At 39.1% G+C, this 23,423-nt stretch overlaps 1 protein-coding gene across 2 annotated transcripts in view; it reads left to right on the top strand.

Moving 5' to 3' along the window:
• Positions 1-23,423, top strand: part of plekha7a (pleckstrin homology domain containing, family A member 7a) — a 147,085-nt gene that overhangs the window by 88,391 nt on the left and 35,271 nt on the right. For both annotated transcript variants that reach the window (XM_069161936.1, XM_069161937.1), the window contains exons 5-7: positions 12,896-13,010; positions 19,181-19,285; positions 21,552-21,624. In XM_069161936.1, the coding sequence (XP_069018037.1) occupies positions 12,896-13,010; positions 19,181-19,285; positions 21,552-21,624 (293 nt within the window). The remainder of the gene's footprint in view (positions 1-12,895; positions 13,011-19,180; positions 19,286-21,551; positions 21,625-23,423) is intronic.

Below are 23,423 nucleotides of genomic sequence, written 5' to 3'. Positions count from 1 at the left end.
TATTTTGTTGGTCAGTGTAATATAGTATCAACAAAAAGATGCTGTTATTATGTTCTTATGTGAGGCACAACCGACGGCCATCACCTAAAGGACCATCTTCATAATCTCAGTAAAGAAAGTCTGTGTGTGTGTGTGTGTGTGTGTGTGTGTGTGTGTGTGTGTGTACACGTATGTATGTATGAGTGACTGTATATGTACATGTATACAACCTTGTTTCCGAATAAGTTGAAGCGCTGTGTAAATTCTAAATAAAAACAGAATGCAATGATTTGCAAATGACATAAACCCATAATTAGTTGTAAATAGACTATAGGCAACATATCAAATGTTGAAATGGAGATCTTTTATGAAAAAAAAACAATTATTTTCCTTCAATCTGATGCCAGCAACACATCTCAGGGCACAAGGTCATACTTACCACTGTGTTGCATCACCTCTTGTTCTAACAACACTCTGTAAATGTTTGGTAACACGACCAATTTCTGGAGTTTTGAAAGTGAAATGTTGACCCCTTCTTGCCTGATATAGGTTTTCAGCTGCTCAACAGTTCAGGGTCTCCTTTGTTGTATTTTTCATTACATGATGCTCCAAATTTTTTAAATGGGTGACAGGTCTGGACTGCATGCAGGCCAGTTCAGCACCTGTACTCTTCTATTATGGAGCCATGCTGTTGTAGTATGTGCACAATGTTGTTTAACACTGTTTTGCTGAAATAAGCAAGGCCTTCCCTGAAAGAGAAGTTGTCTGGATGGGAGCATATGCTGCTCCAAAACCTGTATATATTGCTCAGCATTAATGGTTCCTTCCCAGATGTGCAAGCTAACCATGCTATGTGCAATAATGCATCCCTGTACCATCATGGATGCTGGCTTTTCAATTGTGTGCTGATAACAAGCTGGATGGTCCCTCTCCTATGTAGTCCAGAAGATGCAGAGTCCATGACTCCCAAATATAATCTAAAATTTTGATTTGTCAGACCACAGGACAGTTTTCCACTTCGCCTCAGTCCATCTTAAATTAAGTCACACACAGAGAAGGCGTCAGTGTTTCTGGATCATGCTAATGCACGGTTTCTTCTTCACATGGTAGCGTTTTAACCTGCACTTGTGGATGCAGCGATGAATCGTGTTCACAAACAATGGTTTTCGGAAGTGTTTCTTAGCTCAGACAATGATATCCGTTTCAGAATTGTGCCTATTTTTAATGTAGTGCCACCTGGGGGCCCGAGGATCACAGCCATCCAATATTCGTTTTCTCCGGATTCTCTGAATCTTTTAATGATATTATGTACTGTAGATGTTGAAATCCCCATACTCTGCAATTTTACGTTGAGGAACATTATTAGTCTTAGTCTTTTACAGAGTGGTGAACCTCTCCCCATCTTCACTGCTGAGAGACTCTGCTTCTCTGAAATTACAACAGTTTTGTGTGTTTTTGTTTCTTTTCGGACCAAGTTATATTTAAATACTCTCATCCTCTTCCCATGTGCTACTGTGGTTTATTTTTACTTCTTTTCCAGTTCATTTTCTATTGTTTAATAAGTGATGATATGTGGCCTTAATTTCCTGTTATTGGTCTGAGAGTCCGAATCGAGAAATCTATCTTTTCACTCTGCAAACCAACCAAACTACATTTCACTTTGATCTGGACCGAGACCACTTCTTTTTGTTGCACCAAATGTTGATCCTTTGGTCCGGACCATGGTCCAAGGCATCTTTCACACCTGATATTTTGGTTGGGACCAAACTGAAAAGTCTAAAGGCCCAGACCAACCAAGGTAGGCATGAAAGCACCCTTAAACTAAGCTGATTGCCTCTCAGTTGATTGCCTTCGGGCATTCCAAAGATGTCGAACTAAACCTTTAGACTGTTATGTAAATAAGGCTGTTGTCATGATTGGCTACCCACAAAAAGGAATAACTGGAATTGTAAGTCAATGAAGGTAGTACTTGAATCCTTTCAAGGTCCGGTATGACCAGAGACTTTAATCAGTTAAATAAGATTGGGATTGCTGGTCTGTTCTTCCTTGAGTCGCTGCACATCAGTGCCAATAATCATTAAATTCAGTGACCTTTTGTCTGTTAGGTTTTATCTTAATACTTTAAATTGCCGCTTGGCGTACAATCTCAGATGAGTTATCATCACTGTGTATTTTCATTCTTAATATCAGATGAGAGTATTACGAGTTATATGTTTGGTTGGAAACGCTCATGAAATTCATCTAATTACATTGTACCATTCAAAACAAAGACGGTGTAATTACCATTAACGTATGTAGGAGGCTGAGATTATATACCCACCTTCTGTTAGCTGGGAACCCTCATTATCTAATTGCCTTTGCACCACTGCACGTAATACAAGAAACAGGATTTCAGCTGCTGCTCAAGGCAATATCCAGGACCTCCAATATGCTGCTATTTAAGGCTTTGATGGACCTGCATGAAGCCCTTGTGGTTGTCACTGAGGCCAAAGCTGTTTTGTAAACTTTTATATTCATCTAAGGATGGAGTTTTGCTAAGCTGAGCCGGTTTTTCAGCGTGACCCTGCTTGACATTCACATATTTGCGCACACATTCATACCTTTTTACTGCTGGCCAGCAAGCCTCTCAGCTTGAGCAGAGCTCACCTTTAGATTACCGCCACCCTGTCGATGCCTCTTGTTGGCATACTGTAGCTGAGGAATTTACTGGAGCTTATTTTCTGGTATATATGTGTCACCTTCAGCTCTGAGTCTGCCTGCACCAGCCAAGCTCTTTTTTTTTTTTGGTTTGATGTCAGCTTTGATGGAGGCATCAGCTCACAGGCCATCAAAGCAGAGTTGAAGCCCCATCTGCGAGCGTTATTAGCAGCAGGGTGCGGTGTGCATGTGTGAGTACGGAGGCCAGCGTCAGTGGTCCTGCTCAACAGGGGTTATCACGGATTAAAGTGGCTAAAGTGTCAGGACTTTGCAGCTTCTTGGAGTACCTTATCAGCTTTTATTTTGGCAGCAAGAGAGATGGAATAACTTTCTTAGCTGCTGCTGTCTAAGTCTCAGTATCTGAAGTGTGTCTAAGACTATTCGCACAACATCTGTCTGTCTTTCTTCTTGTCATCGGCTTCATTGTCATGGAAAATCTGGATATTTGTAACATGGAGGCTAGTGGAACTTTAAAGTTTTATTTGTTGGTTAGCTTGAAGAAATGTCAATTTGAGCTTTCACATATTCACATAATCTCAACACCTGCAAACCTTGTTGAACGGCATGATATAGATATCTCTTCTCCTGTTTGTCTATCTAACTGATTTCATGTGCTTGTGCTTATACAGGTAGAATAAAAAACTTTTTTTTAAAGTGTAATTATGAAGTGCAGCTTAAAAAAAAAGCCTAGTTTTATTGAAACAAAGCATGTATGTCAGGCAAAAACATTTCCTCTCCAAATGGAGATAAATGGAAATTCTGGCTGTCACGTGGCATGCCTCTCCTTTTGTCACATTTGCTCCTCTAAACTCTTCCTCCATGTTCCTCTGTTATGTCCCTCAGTCCCTCTCCATGTTCTCCAACAGCTCTTGCCTGTTATCTCTCTGGTTGTATGCATATTTTCTTGTCTTTGACCTTTCCCCTGTGCATTGATATGGGATCTGTTGATGAAGTGAAGCTACGCCAGCAATGCGATGAGTGCACACATGGTGCTTTGCCAGGGGCGCAGCATGGCAACGCTTTGGTTGACTGTTGCCATAGCAGCAGTGCGGAACTGAAACTTGGGGATACGTTTATAGATTGGAGTGAGCCGTTGGGCAAAGAGTATCGCTCTTACCAATTTGAATATGAAATACATAGCCAGTAGGTTTAAGTTTGATTGATTTAGCTGCTTGCTTTTCTGAAGTTTTTAAAGTGGATATTAATAAATCATCTTATTTACTAGTATTTAAAGTAAATAATTCATCACTTAAGAAAGATGTCAAAGCCACATGGCTGGACTATCAGAACACCCCTGCCAGGCAACAGCGATATGGACGATGTCTAGAAGCCGCAGAGGCTAAAAGTTTAGCAAGTGGGTAATGTAATGGAGGATATGCACTTATCATACAACAACTAGTCCCGACCCAGCAATTTGATTGGTCAACTGTACATTTGGAACGTGCTCAAATCAGCATAACAGCACACCCTGCTCATCACTAGAAATATCACTCCGCCTCCTCAATGGGAATATATAATTGGAATTAAATTTCACATAATATGCAATATAATGTTGTCTTTACTTGTTGAAGGCCCATGTAATGTGATCCATTTGGCGAAATCGGGTCTGTTTTGGTCCTTATTTGTCACTCCGAGCACTCGTACCGTAACACCACAGATAGTGACGCACTTAAAATCCTAGCGGCGGCTGGCTTGACCGGTTTGGTTTTAACACGTTGCTAAAATCTTAGAAATACATGACTTTGTCAATATCTTCTTTCAGCAGATATCTTACTTAGAACGAGATTGAGCTCGCTAAGCAGTTTAGTGTTTCTAAGTGCTATATTTATTCAGTTTGAGAAATCATCTCTAGAAAGCAATAAGACGGACTAGGTCTCGTCTCTGTTGCTACGTCGTTGCTAAGGGTCGGACTACTTCCTGTAGTGCTGAACATTACATATATTACATTCTCTTCTACTTACACAACTGACTTTTTTCCAGTTGTTAGTCTTACACCATGTATTGCCATGGAAATGGAGATCACGCCAACAAAAACGTTTTATATTTTGAGAGCGAATTGCCCCACAATATGAATACTTTTTGATTACATATTTTATTTAGGTGGTAACATGTATAATCGCAATATTACACTTGGTACAGGACCGAGGCTCTTGTGCTTTGTTTACAGTGACGGCTTGTTATTCAGACTATAAACACCTTTAAAGGTTGTCCCAGTTCAATACCTAACATCAGATTGATATCAATATTTTCATCCCACTCTTTAGGGATTAAAGAAGCACATTACCTTAAATATTAAGGTCTTTTTTTTCTTAAGTACACTTTTACTACTGTGGCCATCAATTGAAAAGTCTCGCACGAGGTTTAAAAAAATATTTTTTTAAACGGTCAACAAGAAAACCAAACAAACTGCTGCTGAAAGACTTCCTGTTCAGCATAAAACAATTTAGCCCCATCAACATCACCACAGAGGAGCACTCTGCGTGAACTGTTAAGACGGAAGTGTCAGGGAAACCAAATTTAAAGTGGATATGTAGTGGGTGGAATTTTTTATTTTTTTTGAGAGACGTTATTGTGAGTAATATTCCTCTGAAACAGGGACAGGGCTTTCCTTACCAACATGTTCAGAAGAAAGTTTTTACTTATCACGACTTGTTGTGATGTAAAACTGTGGTGAAATTTGGGTCGAACAACATGGCAATGCTATAATAATGATCTCCGCTCTTTGTTGCGAATGTGGAGGGTGGAGTGCCAGTGTATTGTATGACTTCTGAATGTTTTGGTGTGCAGATGCAAGCTGAAGGACTGCATTTAAATGTCAGCTGCGTCTGTGTGGGCTGACGCCGCTGCTGATTTTTGACATATTTACGTGTGATTTATGGTTGGCCGTGGCTGTGGGAGTTTGCAGTGTCTTAAGTGACTTTTTCCTGTTTTCTTTTGAGTGGTGTCATTAAAATACAGGAAAAAATGTCTTGTGGTAAAATGTCAGCATCTTCATAACAATTACTTTTGTGATTAAATGTGATTAAATGTCCTTTGTGGCCTGTTTGTTCACAATATAGCTACCTTTTACTCTCACAGAATGGAGGCAAACTGCTATTTTAATGAGCAGACAATAAATGCCTCCTCGCCAATACTTTAGATTCACTGTTGGGCATTATTTTCTTTAGATTGGGGTTCCTACACTGTTATGTTCTGATGGCACAGTTTTTATCTTTGATTATTGGCCTTTTTCCTCTTTATTTAGATCAGAGAAGGAGAATCACAATCTATATTTCCAGTGAGGCCAAAAGGAAAATGGCATATTTGCATTCACTAAAAGATCTCAGAGAAGCTGAACACTGTTTTTGCACTGTTTGTGTTTGAGCCGTCATTAGTGATATTTTGCTCCCCGTGTTCATGCATTTTTTAATGATGGGCTGTAAGTATGCAGCTTGCAGTTTATTTTTGAGCTTCTGGCTTTTGAAGTCTCTTCAAAGAATTGTCTGTGGTTTTAGGTCAATTTGGGTAGATGAGTTGATTTCTCTGAAGTTCTTGCCCTATAAGGTCACGTCCCTTCAACCGCATCCTTTCAGTTGTCGAAATTATCCGAGATTCTCCGATGACTTATTGTGGCACTTCAATAAAGTTTGGGGACACAAAAGAGACAGATTAATAAACATGGTAAAGTAGAAACAGCAGAAATATTCTGATTTAAAGTCTCCAGTAGGTCAAGCTTCAAAAACTTGAAGGAAGCTGTCTTGCACCTTTCGTTACAATCTCTTCAAACTGAGATTCGAATGTAAAATCAGTGGAGTGCCCCTTAAAATCTTTAAGGCATGAGGCTCTGACAGAGGTGGTGTCACTGTCACTGGTGTCATTTGTCCAGTTTGTAGATATCGATCAGTTCTAAACTCTCCTGCAACCATCAGTTAACCAGAGGTGGAAGACTTCTACTTGAAAAGCAGTGGAAGCTGCTTCACTGCTTCATCGTCTGCAATAGAAGCCGTCATGCTCAAAGACTGGCAGGTTTCACTCATAATAATTGATGTGGATGTTTTTTTTGTTGATGCCCTTAATTCTGATTGTTGCATATCTAAAGCTTCTAGACGCTGTTGTGTTCTAATCATAATAACCAGTGACACCAGTGACTGTGAGTGCCAGCAGGCATACAGTAAATATTAACAGTGCAAATCCATTTAGGTCGGTTCTTAACTTTTGTGGTTGGGCTAACAGCCTAAAGGTCGGATTTGTTGGGTAGTAATAAGCGGTGAAATTAAGAGAATAAAGCTTTTCACCCCTCTGCGGCTACAATCAGTGTGCCTCCGTGCACTCTGATCAAAGCTGCTGCATTGGAACTGCTTAGATGGCAGCAGTGCGATGCATGATTGTACAGTTAACTGTGTTTTCTTATTGAATGATGTTTTACAGAATAGCAGAAAGCTAGGGAATTATAGTAAATTGAACTTTTCTTCTGTGTACAAAAGAAGATGATGAACATGGCAACAAAGACTTCACTAAGCCCCAGTAGTACTTGTGATAAGAAATTAAATGGATATTATAATCTGTAGGGGAGACAAAAAAAAGCGGTCAATTTAGGTTATGATGTTTCACAACCTTTACTCATACAAATAAAAAGTACTTCACAAGTATACCAAAATAAAGAACAATCAGAAGTCAATCTATTATTAGACTGGAAGAGGTTTTCAAGAATTTAATGTCCAGTGACAAATATTCACCATGAGTCAGACAATAATAGTCATTTAAAATAATCTGACATTACACCTTTTATAATGATTTTTTTTCCTTTTTTTTTTTACATCATCATAAATCAATAGTGACAATAGCACCTCTAAGTCTTCTTTCAAAATAAAAGCGCTCCATGGAACAGCTAACACCGACACCATACCTGGCAATAAGTTGAGGAGCTTTTTTCTCAAGTAACAGACTCCCAGCAGAATCGGTCCTTTTTGGCATAACGAAATAAAGTAATGTATCTGGAATTTGACCATTTTATGAAGAAATCTAAAGCTCACACTCCAAATAAAATGGCAAAATTTGGCAAAATCTCGAAAAGGTCACACTTGCGTCTTCATTTTGATAAATAAAAAGAAAAGAAAAGCCTTGTTATTATTGGCAAACAAAGTGATTTACTTTTTATTGCACTAAAAGCCAATGTTTCATCACGGGAGAGCCGAAATTATACCAAGTTTTAGCACTTAATTAAAGAACAATACCTTTCCCTGATAGTAGATTTTTTTTTTTTTTACAATCACTTCTATTTAAAATCTTTCCATGGAATACATTATTTAGATTTTGATGAAAATGCAACTCATTTACATTTTCGAGTTTCTGACCTTTCAGAAGTTTGCATGAAATTCTCTTGACAGCACAATGAAAACACAGCTAATGGTTCCCCCTCCATCCCTCTCTCGCTCTCTTTCTCAACCCACCCACACCACATTCAAGAGATTTACATTTTGCATCTGCAGATAGAAGTTGGTAATGTACTGAAACTGTGGGCTGTGTTGGTGTGTTAGAGCCTCGGCCTGTAATGGAGGGCAGAGAGTGCTTTCAGTCTTAGTTTTGGAAAACAGAGAATAACAGGGGGGAAGGCACATATTCGTTATCTAAACAGTGACACAAAGATGGAGTAAGAAAAAAATGAAAGGAGAACAAAAATAAAAATCAAACCAAACAAGATAATTTTTTTCTTGCCTTTAAGAACAGCAGTGGGGAAGCAAATGTGTTTAGAGAAATAAATCTTTATGGATTTATTTGACAGGAGAGTGTGTCAGAGAGAAATACAGTACGAGGTAATTGTCTTAGATTCTTGGACGAAGGAATGCATTACGTTGCCAACGTGCCAAGTGTTTTTCTGTTTGAAACTAATATGACAGATTCATATATATACACACACACACACACACACACACACACACACACACACACACACACACACACACACACACACACACTCTCCCCTGGTTTCAGCCCGTCAACAATAAGACATCCAGCGGGGGAAGCCTTGTCTGTCTCACTGCAATAAGACAGCAGCAATACTGGAGCTGTCATCATGCAAAGATAGTCAGAGCAAGCTGGCAGTCACATTTTGTTGGGATTTGTTGCCCGAGTTGTGTGTCGTCTGGTTTTTTTCAGTTCTTTTTTAACTGTTGTACAAATGAACCCTCAGCTTACAGATACAACATTTATATATTATTCACAGCTGTTGCAAGTATGCAGGTGTAAATATGTAAATGAAAGTGAACACAAACAGGTCTGGCAGAAAGGTGTAAACTTAGGAAGACAAATATTTGCAAATGAAAAACAATATATATCAAAAATAAGAAAGGTTGAATTGAATAAAAAAATAAAAACAAAAACATACAATAATACAGTAACTAAAGCAAAACTACAACTTATTGTGATTCATTTGTCTGTATTTCAGTAACATTTTGCTTCCAATTCGAACAGTATGCTGGCAACCATGTTTCAAAGCATATTGTATGGAGAATATATTTTATTATACATTATGGATGAGGACATGGCACAACCAGGTTACCTGTGATCACTTGGTTGAAAAGAAAAGAAAAACAGCTCTGGGTCTACAGCGGCTTATCCCTTATCGATCTGCACACTTACAAACGGGAACGTTGGACTTATGGAGAAAGCTGACAAGTGGAAACATGATGTTGGGGTGGTTTGTGGAGCCACAGCGAGTGTGAACAACCAATAAATGCAAGTTACGCTAATCCACCAATGAATAGACAAAGAAATAAAAAAGAGAGTCCTGATGTTTGTGATGGAAATCTATTCATGCAATACATGCAGAATCTCTGAACGGCTAAAAAATATTGTGTTAACTCTGCTGGTTAAACAGATTACAACAAAGAAATCAGCCTGTCTGAGTATTTGTGTCAAATTAAACATAAATCGGATCGACACATCGTAGAACAGTCAGTGCTCCTTTAATCCGTGAAACTAAATTTAACTCAACGTGGCTGCACTCAAACATCCATACAGTCCATGTAAATTCATTTGATAGTGTTGATTGTAAATGAAGAAACACATAGACTCTGGTCTATTTCTAGTGTCCAATATATTGTCTTTGATTTGACTTTGATGGAGGCTCATAGAAAGGCAATACACTATCCAAATATAAGAAACAGTCACACCTTTGATTTAATAGATATTCAGCCAGTCAACAATAACAGTTTATATTAAACAAAGGCCCACTTACATAATTTAGTTGATGCATAACATTTTCAGTCTTCTGTTCCTCAGGCTTTTAACAGGAACCAAGTGAAAAAGACAAAGTGATAAAACTATTGACCAATTTATAAAAATATGTTTGATTATTGTTAGTGTATTTTTGAAGTGGCAAAACTTCACTGGTTACACTGCACCACTGGTAAAGCCAGCCTAGACCAAAGCCAAGAAAATGAAAGCTGTAAAAACTCTTCTTGACTATCAAACAGAAGTAATACTTTGTAGATTTTATAGTTGTAAAGCTGTGTAAATAATATAAACCTCAAGCTGTACCTGTATCCTTGGCAACTGAAAAACATAGCCATCCAAAACATGTCTTAAAAATAAATAAGAACATGATTTCCAACACATTTTTCTTTTTCGCTTTTTAAAAATTTAAACCGTGAAATATAAGAATAATAATCCAAAAGTAAAACAGGCTGCAGACAAGAAAACATCTTAATATTTTATTGTAGCAGGTTAGTGAATCGGTTTGAGGTGAGTTCTGGTGGAATGCACTGTGAGCTATGCAAAAAAAAAAAAATCAATGTATGGATGGCGAGTAGCTGTCAAGAAGCCGAGCCTCTTCAACTGAAATCCAAAAACTGAGGCAAAAGAATTCATCAATGACAAAATCACATTGTACTTACTGATTCCTGAATTGTTTGTTTTGTGGAGACTCATTCAGTCAGTCCTTTTATCATAGATGCCGTAGTTCTGTGGCTCTCTTTCTGCAGCCTTGTCACATTACTGTATGTGTTACTATCCTATTCGATTCCATACTGCACACTGCTTCTTTCTTGGGACAACTTTGTCGGTCGTATTTTGGGGTATGATGGATTTTACAGTAACGTGAATCCAACCTACATGGTCCTCAGTGGGTTTAAAAATCGATATAATCTTTCTGGCTTTAGATATCCTGATATTAACTTGTATGACCTTAAATTGCATGGCTGAAAAGCTGACCCAGCATTCACAGTAATTAGAATAAATCAGTCACGATTCATTCATTCAGATTACAACACTCTCCACCATGCACGCGGAAATCCATGGTAGACCATACAATGATAACTGCTGTGTGCCAACAAGGCTGCTAAGGTGGACCGACTTCTCAGATGCCATAATTTCACGTTAGAGCAAATGTCTTCAATAATTACCAATTTTGGCATGTTCTGTGGACCCATTATTGCCCCTTGGTTGGGCCTCCCTCCATCTCCCCATATTGTTATGCCTTTGACCACAGCTGTTGCTGCCGTGAAGGCATTATGTTTTTAGGTTGTACATCTGTCTGTCCTATTCTTATGAGTACCATATCTCAGGAACGCCTTGAGGACCTTCAAATTTGGCAGACATTTTCATTTGCACTCAAGGATGTACTGTATAGAATGTAGGGGTCAAAGGCCTTGAAACTGTGATAATTGTATATATCTTCTGTCCTGTCAGGTTGCCGATGTGTGCGAAACATCTACGTTTTAGAATTCGTAGCCTGTTTGCAGCAACATCCATATTTGAAACGTTGTCTACAGTCATAGCTACAACTTTGTGTTCTATAAGAATCAGATGATCAATCAAATATTGAACGTAAACTGCAACTTGATTGGTTGGTAGAGTCATACAACAGCAAGGCAGTAATTCCTGGCTGCCTCCCTCTTTAAACCCTCTATAACGCATCAAAATGATTTAAAAAAAAAAAAAAAAAAAGAGTAAAATTCTGCATTTTTGACTGTGACATAATGTCTTCAGTCTCTTATGCAACTGTGGTGTCTCGAGTGCCTTTGGATTAAAGAGCGGTGCTAATTTATCTTCTTGAAGTAAACAGTTGCTTAAGACAGTCCTCTGCTTTGTGCACTTTTACTTTTCAGCTGTGAATCTGGTTTTTAAATCTATTTTTCAGCTTCCTGTTGTGAAACAGTCATGTAAAATAATCGCTCTTTGCTAACCTGAAGGTCCAAAAGGAAACTAGATATTGTACGCACCCACACACACATTGGAAGGATTCTATTCACTGCCCTGCAAGGTGTGTACTGTGGGGACAGTGTGGAAATTTAGGACAGTCTGTCTCCAGGTGTCAGATTTAGTCTGTCTGCTTTACACACACACAGACACACACACACACGCACGCACGCACGCACGCACGCACACACACACACACACACACACATACACACACACACACACACACACACACACACACACACACACACACACACAAACGCGTGCGTCTGTCACTGGCATGCAAGATATCCAGAAACATCCACAAAAGCAGACTCTTGTTTTTCACACCTCATCCACGCTTCCCTCCATAACGTCTTATGTATTGTACACACTTGCTTACTTTGCTTTTAGAAATAAAGCTGATTATAATAAGTTGTAATTCACACGTTGTAATGAGCAAAATTACAAGGAACCAGTAGAAGGGAGGCTTTTGACGTCAGGCTGATATTTCTTTCACAGTTGCTCTGTAGATGATTCAGGAACACAAATTGGATCTAATTTAGAGTCACACATAAAAGGTTTAATGACCATGTGAGATCCACCCCTCCACCTCTCCACTCCATGCCACCCCACCCCCTTGCACTCTCACTTTTATTGTGTCACGTTATAATAAACTGTCTGGTGAGATGGAAAAAAGGCTGAAACCAGAGTAACTACAGCCTCTGTGCTGATAGTCAAGACTGTAGAGTTGTGTAGTAGTTGTTTTTGGCGCAACTTCACTTACGTCCAAGCTGCATGGAGACGGAAAGAGTCTGAAGAGGTCAAAGCTCCAACAACACTCGCAGTATACGGAGCAAATTTATTGTGCCGCACAAGAGGCCTCACTACCCGGGCCTGAAAAAATAAATGTCTAAGATAATACTGACCCATGCAAACTCACCACATGGAGTAACACCGCAGGCAATGTATGCAAATGTGACATCAAAATAGTTTTTAGGCCGCACGACTCTCCTGGTTCTACCATTGACTGTATTTTGTGTGTGTGTGTGTGTGTGTGTAGGCCGCAGGGTGCTCGCATGATGTCCAAATCTGCAGGTGAGCAGCTCTCCAGCACCACCGTCAGCGAAGCCTCCACTGCCATCACCTCCTCCACTGTGGACACCACCGCCTCCAAGGTTAGTCGGCATGCATGTTTGTCTGTGTGTTGCTTATTGTTTCACTTTTCTCCTCACAGTTTATTCTGGTGGCTGCGTATGATTTTATTTAGTTATGTACAAATTGCATCGAGTTAAACCCTTTGTGGCTCTGCACCTTTAACCGCTGCAATATGATAATGACTTATGCAGGCAATGCAGCTTTAATGTGTTTAAGTTTTGTCTTTTAAATATTTCTTGGTACATTACCTTTCAGACATTTAGCCCTGTCTGTTGTACACACAATAACATAAAACACTTACAAGACAAGTTTAACCTGACATCTTCAGGTACCTCTAACAATGTCTTTGATCCAAAACTCACAGGTGCCATTAGACTTCCTCGACTGTGTTAAATCATGCCTGAGACTGGCAAACATTAGGACTTTTAAACCCCTTTAAAATCTTGTAATTATTTCTTTATTTAGATTTTCTTTCAATATTTTTTCTTCTCCTTCTCTTTCATATTTTGATGTTCAGAGAAGACCCACAATATATTGATAAATTAGTAGAAGTTGCCATTAGAGTCATCAGCTCTTCCACTATGGAGGAGGTAGCCGTGCTGTGCTGTGAACTAGTAGAGTGTTTGTTGTGTTGTTCCACTGCATCGAAAGGTGAAGTAGTTGAACTGCCAATGAAACACTGCCAACTCTGTAATTTCCACATATTTCCTTCAACTTCTTAATAATATAAGCCTCCCGGCATTTAACCAGTACCCAGCTTTATGTGTGAAGGAGAATCTGCAGGGAATGTTTGGTTTACGTCAGGATTGATTAAAATGATGCTAAAATTTATCAGTAAACTATAGGATATGGCCGATATCAGAATGTAAAAACAGGAACATAGGACCAAAACTAAAACGCAGACATTCAGGTAGAAGCTATAAAACACGCACAGATTTATCCAGCAATTTAGGACAGAAGAGGAGACCAGCGTGGATGGAGATGAGGGGTTGGAAATAATTAGAGGTCTTCTGTGGCGGGTTGCTTGTTGGTGGCACTGGATTGGGCCTATTTCTACTTTGATCGAAACAGGACTCCATTTTTTTTCAAGTCCGAACAACAGACACCTTACAATTGCAGCATTATGGTTAACTCTTACACGCCAATGGGAGTAGAGTTCCTTTTGAATGTCATTCACAGCATGCAGCTGATTACAGATTGTGTAATCTCTGAGTATATTGTATTATAGCAATAATACATAGATTAGAGTTGGTTTCAGTTCCTCCTCCTCCTCCTCTCTTTTGCTTTGTCTGGGATTTTTTTGGCTGTCGTCACATTCTAGGTCTTCATGCTGAATTTCTAGGAATAGATCCCACACGCATACCAATATGAGTCATTGATAGTAACAATAAAACTAGACTCCATTACATCGGTTATGGAGCCTAAACATTTCTTTCTTGATTGTGGTTGCCCTTCTAGCTGTCATTAGCTCAGGCGATTTGCTGCCAAAATTGTGAAATTCGTCAGAGCAATTCAGCATACGCGATGCTGCTGGATCCCAATTTGAGCCCCAAATGCAGATCTCATGTAGGTTAAATTCTTCGTCATCTAAAACATATAGATGTCCTGTCACTTTTTATTCTTCCAGTCTATATCTTACACTCCCTTTCACTCACTCGCACGGATGCGCGTACATAGCTCCACGGTGGCGTGAAACCTTATCCGGCCCCGTCAACAGGTGCCTCGGGTCCAAGATTGAACATGTGTCATCCAGTGCGATGGAGAGATGGCAGGACATCCATCATGACACCTCATTGCATTTCAACGCCCTGTGTTTTCTTGGCCTGCAGCCCTTGCAGGTGCTCTGGCTCATCACCCCTGCCATCAAAAACGCAGGAAAATAGTGCAGAAGCTTCATTCTGACCAGGAAAACTCTTAACAAAAGAATCTGGTCTCAGAGGAAAGATGAGTCATTCGTATCCCCCCTTGCATTGCACAGCCCCATCATGTAATGAATCCACATTTTGAATAAGTCACATCCATTCCGCCTCTGACAAAACATCAGAGGGAGCACAGAGACAGAAATTATCCCATTTCCCCCACGAGTTGAGTCTCCCAATTCTCCTTGAAGCACTTGTGTTCTCAGTAGCTGGATGCATATTCAGTGATCTTGTGTCACAACCAGCCTGGTTCTTCTTTGGAATTTATCAAAGTCTGTGCCATTTTGGAAGTTTTCTTTGGGTCCCAGTTTCCTCTTAGGTATTTTATGCCTTTATGTGCTTCATCAGTTCCCTGCCTCACCGTTTGAAAATAACTGGCCTTTTAAGTGTCATTTTGAGCATTAAAACCAACACGTAGCACAACCTTTTACTGGGTAAAAAGTACATCCAGTAAAAATGTTTTTTCTTTCCACTTACAGGCTCAGGTTTTTATTTTAAGTGACCGCCAACATTATGGAGAGAATCCGTACAGATATACTTTTTGTCATTCAAGTTTTCTTAAAATCTTTGTTTGGTCAAAGATCATTTAAAATCAGAAACAGTCGTAATATCACTGTTCAAAGCCACCAGGCTAGAACGAAACTGCCGTGCTCTGCAGGTAAAATCGGTGTTTTTATGAATGGAGTCCGGTGGATTTGTCCACAGCAATATTACGGTGATTCCTGATTAAACTAACAGCACTGTAGCAATTCTTCTAATGTTGTTGTCAGACACTTATAATTACAATCTGGACCTGTCAGCAGTAAAAAAAAGAAAAGAAGTGCATTTCATAGCAGATTTCTCACAGGCGCTGGTTAGCTAACGTATCTGCAAGTCTATAAAGTGTACAATGCACAGTGGTGACAGTTACCTGAAATATCAGCTTTTATTGCCTTATCTACTCAGCTGTTCCATATTGAGGTTATTAAGAACTGAATTTGAAATTTGAGAACTGAATTTAGAGAGTTGAATTTTCAGTGACATTTAAATGTGGTTTTAAAACAAATTAATTCAAATTCAGAATTAAACATTCAGTTTCAAGTTTATTGAAATTCAGTTTCAAATTAAAATTAAAATTTCAAGTTTTGCAATTCAAATTCAGTTTCTACTGACATATTTCTGCCCATATAAATTTCTAATTTGTAAATAAAACAAAAATGCTGGAAATGCTTGAACTTTGAATTTCACATTGTGTTTGTGTTTGTTTAATTTTGGACTGGTGCTTTTTTTTATTATTTAGTTCTGTCCACTTCTTTTACAATGTTTAATGACAACTACTTTGTGACCTACCTTTGTGAATTAGTACCACTAAATGTTTAGCTTGATGTAGTCAACTAATATTTGCATAAAAAGGGCTGATGGAATTTGTTTGCTAAATTTGGTGTTTAAATTTGACTATTTATATCTTTAAATGACTTGTTTTGCAGTAAATCATTTCATTTAAGAAGCTGGAAGCAAATCATGTTCGGTATTTTTGCTTGATAGTTGATTTAAAGTATCAAAATCCTCGGGTCATATGTACAATCAATAAGTTTGCAAATCGTTTCAGCAATGCTCTTAACCACTGGTCATATATAACCAGTATCAATCGAGTTTCTAAAAGGAGAAGAAAGCACTACTTCTATTTAATTAGCCCACCTATCCAGATACTTCTTTTCTGGCTAGGGATTTGAACAGGCATCTTCCAGGTCTCAGACCGGACTATCCAGGCTTTTAGGTTGTCTAATTGCGAGCTATTCATGTAACAAATAGCTGGTTTGACTCTCAGTCATTCACCTACAAGACAGAGTGCTACTGTGCAGCAGGGACCACAGTCTGTTCCACAGAATTACTCTTGGCCTAAAAATAGACCACCGCATCGTGAGCGCGCGCAGGCACACACACACACACACACACACACACACACACACACACACACACACACACACACACACACACACACACACACACACACACACACACACACACACACACACACACACACACACACACACACACACACTGGCACATTTGCAGACACACACATACAGGCAGAGACAAGCATATAAAATATGCACAGACATACACATGCTGTATATTTACAGATAAGGCACTCCTGTGTGACACTGGTGAAGTTGCTCTGTGTCTTTACATCATGCTTGGCCAACCAGTTTCCCTCTAATTAGCGAGGGTGTTTGCTGTTTTCCAGCTGTGGATGCCTCCCAGTGCTGCTGCCAGCCCATATACACACCGATGCAGCCGTCACACCAAATATTTTATCATAACACTGAGGGAGGTGGCAAGGTTGATGTGTGTGTGTGTCTGTGAGTTTGTGCGAATGTGTTTGCCTGCAGCGCCAGTGGGAGCAGTCTTTCCTCTGAGATTTTAGAATAGAGGATGGCGTTGTGAGATTTCATGAATTTGTGCACAGTGTATATCTATGTTTGCTGGCATACAGAAGGCAGGCACAAACACAGCAATAATGGAAGAATATCAAGGTTTGTTGAGAGACAGACACCAGCACCCATGTCTCTCTTTAACAAGTGCAATGACAGACAAGTTGATGTCAGTGTCTAAGATGTAGTGCATTTACAAACAGTTGATGTTTTCAGTATCAGCCAAATGCATGGTAAGTGATGTCACAGCAGTAAAACTAACTACTTTTCACTTCACCAGGAGACATGTTCAATTCTGCTCTTATGGCAAAGAATAGTTCCCCCACCTTTAGAAAACTGCCATTACCTTTAATGTTCAGATATCAGCAAAATATAGTGTACCAGCACCCTTACGGCAGTGAAGCCACAGTTTCATTTTAAAACTACATTTTGATTGTTATATCCAGAGGCCAGTCTTATAATGTCAACTTGAATTAAAGTTGTGTTTTTTGACAAAGTTTAATTTATTTTATTTACATGCACATTGTGCTTGAATGATGCATTTCAATGAAAAAAATTTGTGACTGATATATGCACAAATTATAGAAACAGAGTAGAAACAGGGTGGCCATCAGAGGCCCCCATCATATTTTTGCCCAGAGCCTTTTTTTAATCTGGCCCTGTTCACACCCAACATGAGCAGGGATAGTCTTTCCTTGACACTAAAAGAAGGTTAATTATCCATTAGTAATGCATGCACATATAAATTAGTTAAAATAATTAATGGCCAGACTTTGGCTAAAAAAGATGAAAGATTAAATTTTTCACCATCACTGGAACCTGAGCTGAAATTTTGCAGCTGCACAACTGTGTGGTGATTCTTAACTTAAAATAAATGAGGATGCACACTTTAAAATATTCTGGCTATGTTTAGGATTTTTAATGTTTTTCCCACTCTGTCACTTTTTCTTTTTTAATGAAGGAAATATTGGCTTCATCAGTAATACTCTTAACTTACTCTACATTCACTTTACTACAGTCTGTTACTGTTATCAGTGAGGCATTCTCTTCCCCTCTCCTTGATGGAAGCTACTCAGGTTTATTGGCCAGACTTTCCAGCAGGTGTGAGTCTGGCAGTGAATCCACTGACCTGCAGGTCACAAGCCCACTTTTCTGTCCTCCTGCTTGCTGGTCTACAAAGTCTCTGTCAATGTCTGACAAATGTCATTGCAACAGTGGCTGTCACTGTCAGACATCCACTGGAAAATTGTCTGTTCTCAAATAATGATGTAACAACTGGGGCAGAAAAAGAGCGGTATCTGAAAAAAAGATAATCATGGTGTGGATGAAGGTCCATTCACTGATGTTATAAGTAAGATTGAATGCTCTGATTAGGCACAGACAGCCTTTTTCCAAATATAAACTTCTGTGACACAGAGGACTGTCTCATTTTCCATCCTAGCCTTTTAAACCACAGCTTTCTAATAGAGACATAATTTTCTCAGTTAAAATGTGCAATCAGACAGGTAATTAAATAAGCTAGTTTAGCACTGCAGCTAAATGCTGGTGTTGAGATGTAATTTGCTAATGAGCAGACTACATGTGTAAAAGCTATCTAAGCAAATGTTTAGGTTCGCTAATTAATGAAGAAATTGGTAATATCATACGTAACAACTGCATCCATCAGAATGAATGCAAATGAAAAGATCTTCTTTTGGTGAACATCTACACGTGTCATCTATACTTTTAAAATGGGTGAAATCACACTGATATAAAGTCGATGTAAAATTTTCCTCAATTCTCTTCATTAAAGAGGACTTTGATTATGTCTTCTCACGTCACTTGAAAGCCCTCCATGCCTGTTTGTGTGTGTTGCAGGGCTCCCGGTCCAGTGGCAAGGTGCACAGCTTCGGGAAGAGAGAGCAGGCCATCAAGAGGAATCCCAATATTCCTGTGGTGGTCCGAGGATGGCTGTACAAACAGGTCAGGACATTTCATTCTAAAGCTTCTGACATATAATCAAATCAGGATGGCTGGAAAAACAGGTCAGGATGCTCAAAGACAAACTGAAATTCTGTCATTTAATCAAATGCTGTTGCAAAAATGTTTTGTTTACATGTAAACAGCAGTTTCTGATTACTCTATCATATACGCTCGATCAAATTTGGTGATACGATGTGGGCCTTCCACCCCCAGCTGGCAAAGGTGGGGAGAAACTTTGTCAAACTGACATCTGGCTATAAATACTCGGTTGTGGGATGTGGCATATGTGTTAAAAATAGTTTGCCCACTGACTAATTAAGCAATATATAATGTTAGGAAAGTTCCTTAAAGGTGCAATATGTAAGACTTAAGTTGTGTCTTGTGATACCATGTTGTGCGCTAAGAGGCCATAGTTTGTCACAGATTCTGTCCTCAGTGCGGCTCTCAGAGTTTCTGCAGTTTGGTAGGATTTACATATTTCGTTACATTAGTTGTTTTTTCAATACCTAATGATTAAGAAGTTATATTTTGTGCACCCAGTAGGGCATAGATAATTTGAATGTCGATCAATTAAGCCTATAGTTATATAATTATATCGTTATAGCTTGCTTATCTTTGTTTTTAACGAGACCACAGTAGCAAGAGAACAGCCACAGCAAAACCTTTTATTTAATAATTTTGAATGTTTTGGGGTTTGTGTTGTCCTTAACTGCAGTAAAGATCAGTTTTGAATTGTCCTTCTAATTCAGGTTTGTTTGCCACATAAAATCTCCTCAGTTTGAAGATAGGTGGATGATTTAGGTCATCACGTACAGCTTTTCCAACAGGTTGAGTTTGTTTTTCCATTCACTAACAAGAAGTTAGAAGACAGTACTTCTTCTTCTTGTCATGTTGAACTGAAGGCAGACTGGGCATTAACGTAACTCACTTTTGCCTGTTCAGGCACGGGGTGCCAATGCGGTCGAGACTAGCCGGTGAGCATGGTAACTTCAGAAAACATCTGTGCATCACAATACATAGAAATCTGACATCACGACAAAAATGCCAGGCTATTTGTACACATTATGTGGCTATTTAGTTAACTTTTAAATCTTACATAATGCACTTTCAAATAACATTTGTTTAACAGAACACCTTTATTGAAGCTATATTTAGTATTTAAGTGTTTATCAGATAATTTAGTCAGATTATTACGGTTATGTATTAATGAAGCTGAAATTATGTATTATCACAGGTGCAACCTTCCTCCCAACATTAGTGATTGTTTAGTTAATCCATTCCACCTTCATCCAGCATAGTCTGGCCTAGTTATATGTTTCCTTGATTTACTTATTTTGCTTTGGCAGTAGAGAGCACCTGCTGTTAAATATATGCAGAGTATTACTGGAGACTATGCTTATTTGAAGTTATACTTAAAATATCTGTAGTTGGCATCGTCCCACTGGAAGATGCTTGGCGTCCGTACAAGACAAACAGTGGGTGATGTTACTGTGAAGCAGTTCGGATTTAATGACCTCACACAAAGGAGGAATGCCCACACCCTGGCACACACACAGACAGGAACACATGCACAACTGCACATGCAGTCTATTAGTGCAGTGCAATATTATTTTAATTGAAAAAAAACTTTTAAAGGCTGCAAGGAGCAAGGAACACGTATATACACACAATTTTAGGTACATCCACATGCCTATAAATATACACACATGGACACGAACATCTAGAAACACACAGATAAGCAATATCAGGAGCTCCATTTGTCCCTTTCATCCTCTAAAATACAGGTGTTGCAAGGATGTAGCTTCATACATCTTTCGCCAAGGAATGAGTTTAGATTTGTGTTTGAGGTGATTTCATCTCTTCTGTATCTCCTCTGCTCTTCAAATGGCCCCATTTTTAGCCAGAGAACACGAAAGACAAAACGGGCAGTAAAGCAGTCGTGGCAGGCGCAGCGAGCCAGCGAACAAGAATAAATGATCACTCCTTTCCTCCCTCTCTTTCCTGTTCTCTCTCTTTTTCTCTGCTCGCATCGCCTCACTTTTCCTTTCATTACTTCAGTTTCCTTAAAGACTGCTGTCCCTCGCTACTCCTTTCTGTCTCTTTTTTTTGTCTGCCTCTCCCTTCATCTTTCTCATTACCTCCCCCTCTCTTCCTATTTAAAACCTCTGTCTAGTACCTCTTGTTATCTCCTCCAGTTTGTGCTACTTTCCATCTCATTATTCATGAATTCTTTACTTACACTCTTCACCCGTCTTTCTCTCTACAGGACAGCTCTGGGATGCGTCTTTGGAAGAGGAAATGGTTTGTCTTGGCTGATTTCTGTCTGTTCTACTACAAAGGTGAGTCTTTATATATTACTGACTGGACCTGTGAACAATGGTTTAAATTCAGAATGACTGCCGCCACATTTGTGTATTCTCTCTCAAACATCCAAGCGAGGACAAAATGACAGAAACACTTTATGATATAATATGCACAACAACACCTCCACCTTTATGACGTGCCTTAGCATTCAACCAGCAGCTTTCAAAAAGTCTCCCAAAAACCTGAATGTTCCAAACTCTGTGCAGGATCTATTGTATGATCTACTGAATGCCTCTTGTATTGGACTGCATTATATTATACAAGTGTGTCATCAGTGTTGTTTGAAAAATAAAGCAACCATCAGATCACAAAGGTTTGCTGCCATAAAAGTGTGAATCACTTCAGCCCCCTGTAATAGTTCCCAACGGTACCTATATATGAATACGCGCCTTAAAGTGCAATTCTACTATTGGCTGCGAAGGCCCCTTCCAACTTTTCTCATGAAATACAAAGACAATAGAGGTTTTCCACCACAATTCATTATGGTGCCATGAGGTAAATTAGCTCCTGATCATTCTGAAAATACATCCATAATCATTTATATATTGGGCCTTAAAAAGCTGTATGTTTGGGGGAGGGGGGGTCTGTTTGATTGACATGATGGGGTTCAGTCAGTTGTTCGGTTTATGTGGATGGGCATTGTGTCCTCAGGTTCTCAGTCAGATCCACCATTCGCTCCTCCCCAGCTTGTCCAAATATGTTCACTTCTGCTTCCAAAAAAACAAGATGGCGACAAACGAAATGTCGAACCTGAGGCCTAAAAATGGCGGCTTAGAAACCAGTGGGTGACATCATGGTTAGTTACAACTTTGAACTAACCAGCTATAAGAAGCTATGGTCCAACTCTTGTTTCTGTGCACATTTAGCTTTAAGAGTTCATCTGTAGGTACTTGTGTCTGGGATTTTTCTTTAGTAATGCTTTTTTCTTTATTCGCCTGAAATTGAGGGAAATAGACATTACCAAGGGAAAATGTTTGTCTTTGAAGGATGCATATATTTATATATGCAAGAACTATGACCGCTTTTAACTTGAAAGGTTTAGATTGGACTGTAGCTGACACAGGAGCCTGTAATTCAGTCTGGGTGAGCGTTAATCTGATCTTTCTTTGTGGGTTTCAGCTGAAACACATGGATACATGCGCACACAGGGCTACATCAAACACTCCATCACCACCAGTTTCCATCACCTGCCTATCTTTATCTGCCTCTCCATGCTTTACTTTTTCATCTCCATATTCCTACCCCGAACCTTTTGGGACACGCTTCTCTGATTTCTCGCCTCAACAGGAGGTTGAAATCAATTCTCTCGTTCCATTTTCTTCTTTCACCCAGTTCAAAGGTTTTCCTCTCAACATGAAAACACTCGGTCTGTTTCCAGCACCACTTAATCTCCTCCTGTCATCTCTTGTTGTTACACAAACAAACCTCCCTTCGCTATCTTTATTTTGACTTTATTTGTTTGATGCTTTCTGTCAGGGCTATTTTTTCATTGTTTTTACATTAAAAAATAGCATATTAAAAACTTACCGCAACTACACACAAATAAACATGCATTATTAAAAGAATGCAGAGTAAAAAAGTAGATAGGTATCGATATGGATAATTAATTGCCTGATTGAATTATGAATTAGCAACTGTTACAAAATATTATCTCAGTCATCTTTCTAGCAGAGATAACACATTCTCTGATTTTAGCCACTTAAATATGAGGAACTTCTTTGTCATATAGTTTCTCCTGGTTTCAGTCTGATGGTTAGACAAAACAATAATCTGA

This window comes from Embiotoca jacksoni, unplaced genomic scaffold (genome assembly GCF_022577435.1).
Source record: "Embiotoca jacksoni isolate LCO1_2020_lvr unplaced genomic scaffold, fEmbJac1.0.p SCAF_3, whole genome shotgun sequence".
Lineage (NCBI taxonomy): Eukaryota > Metazoa > Chordata > Actinopteri > Embiotocidae > Embiotoca > Embiotoca jacksoni.
The sequence above is the reverse complement of the archived record's forward strand: the minus strand, read 5'-3'. Positions and strand labels throughout refer to the sequence as shown.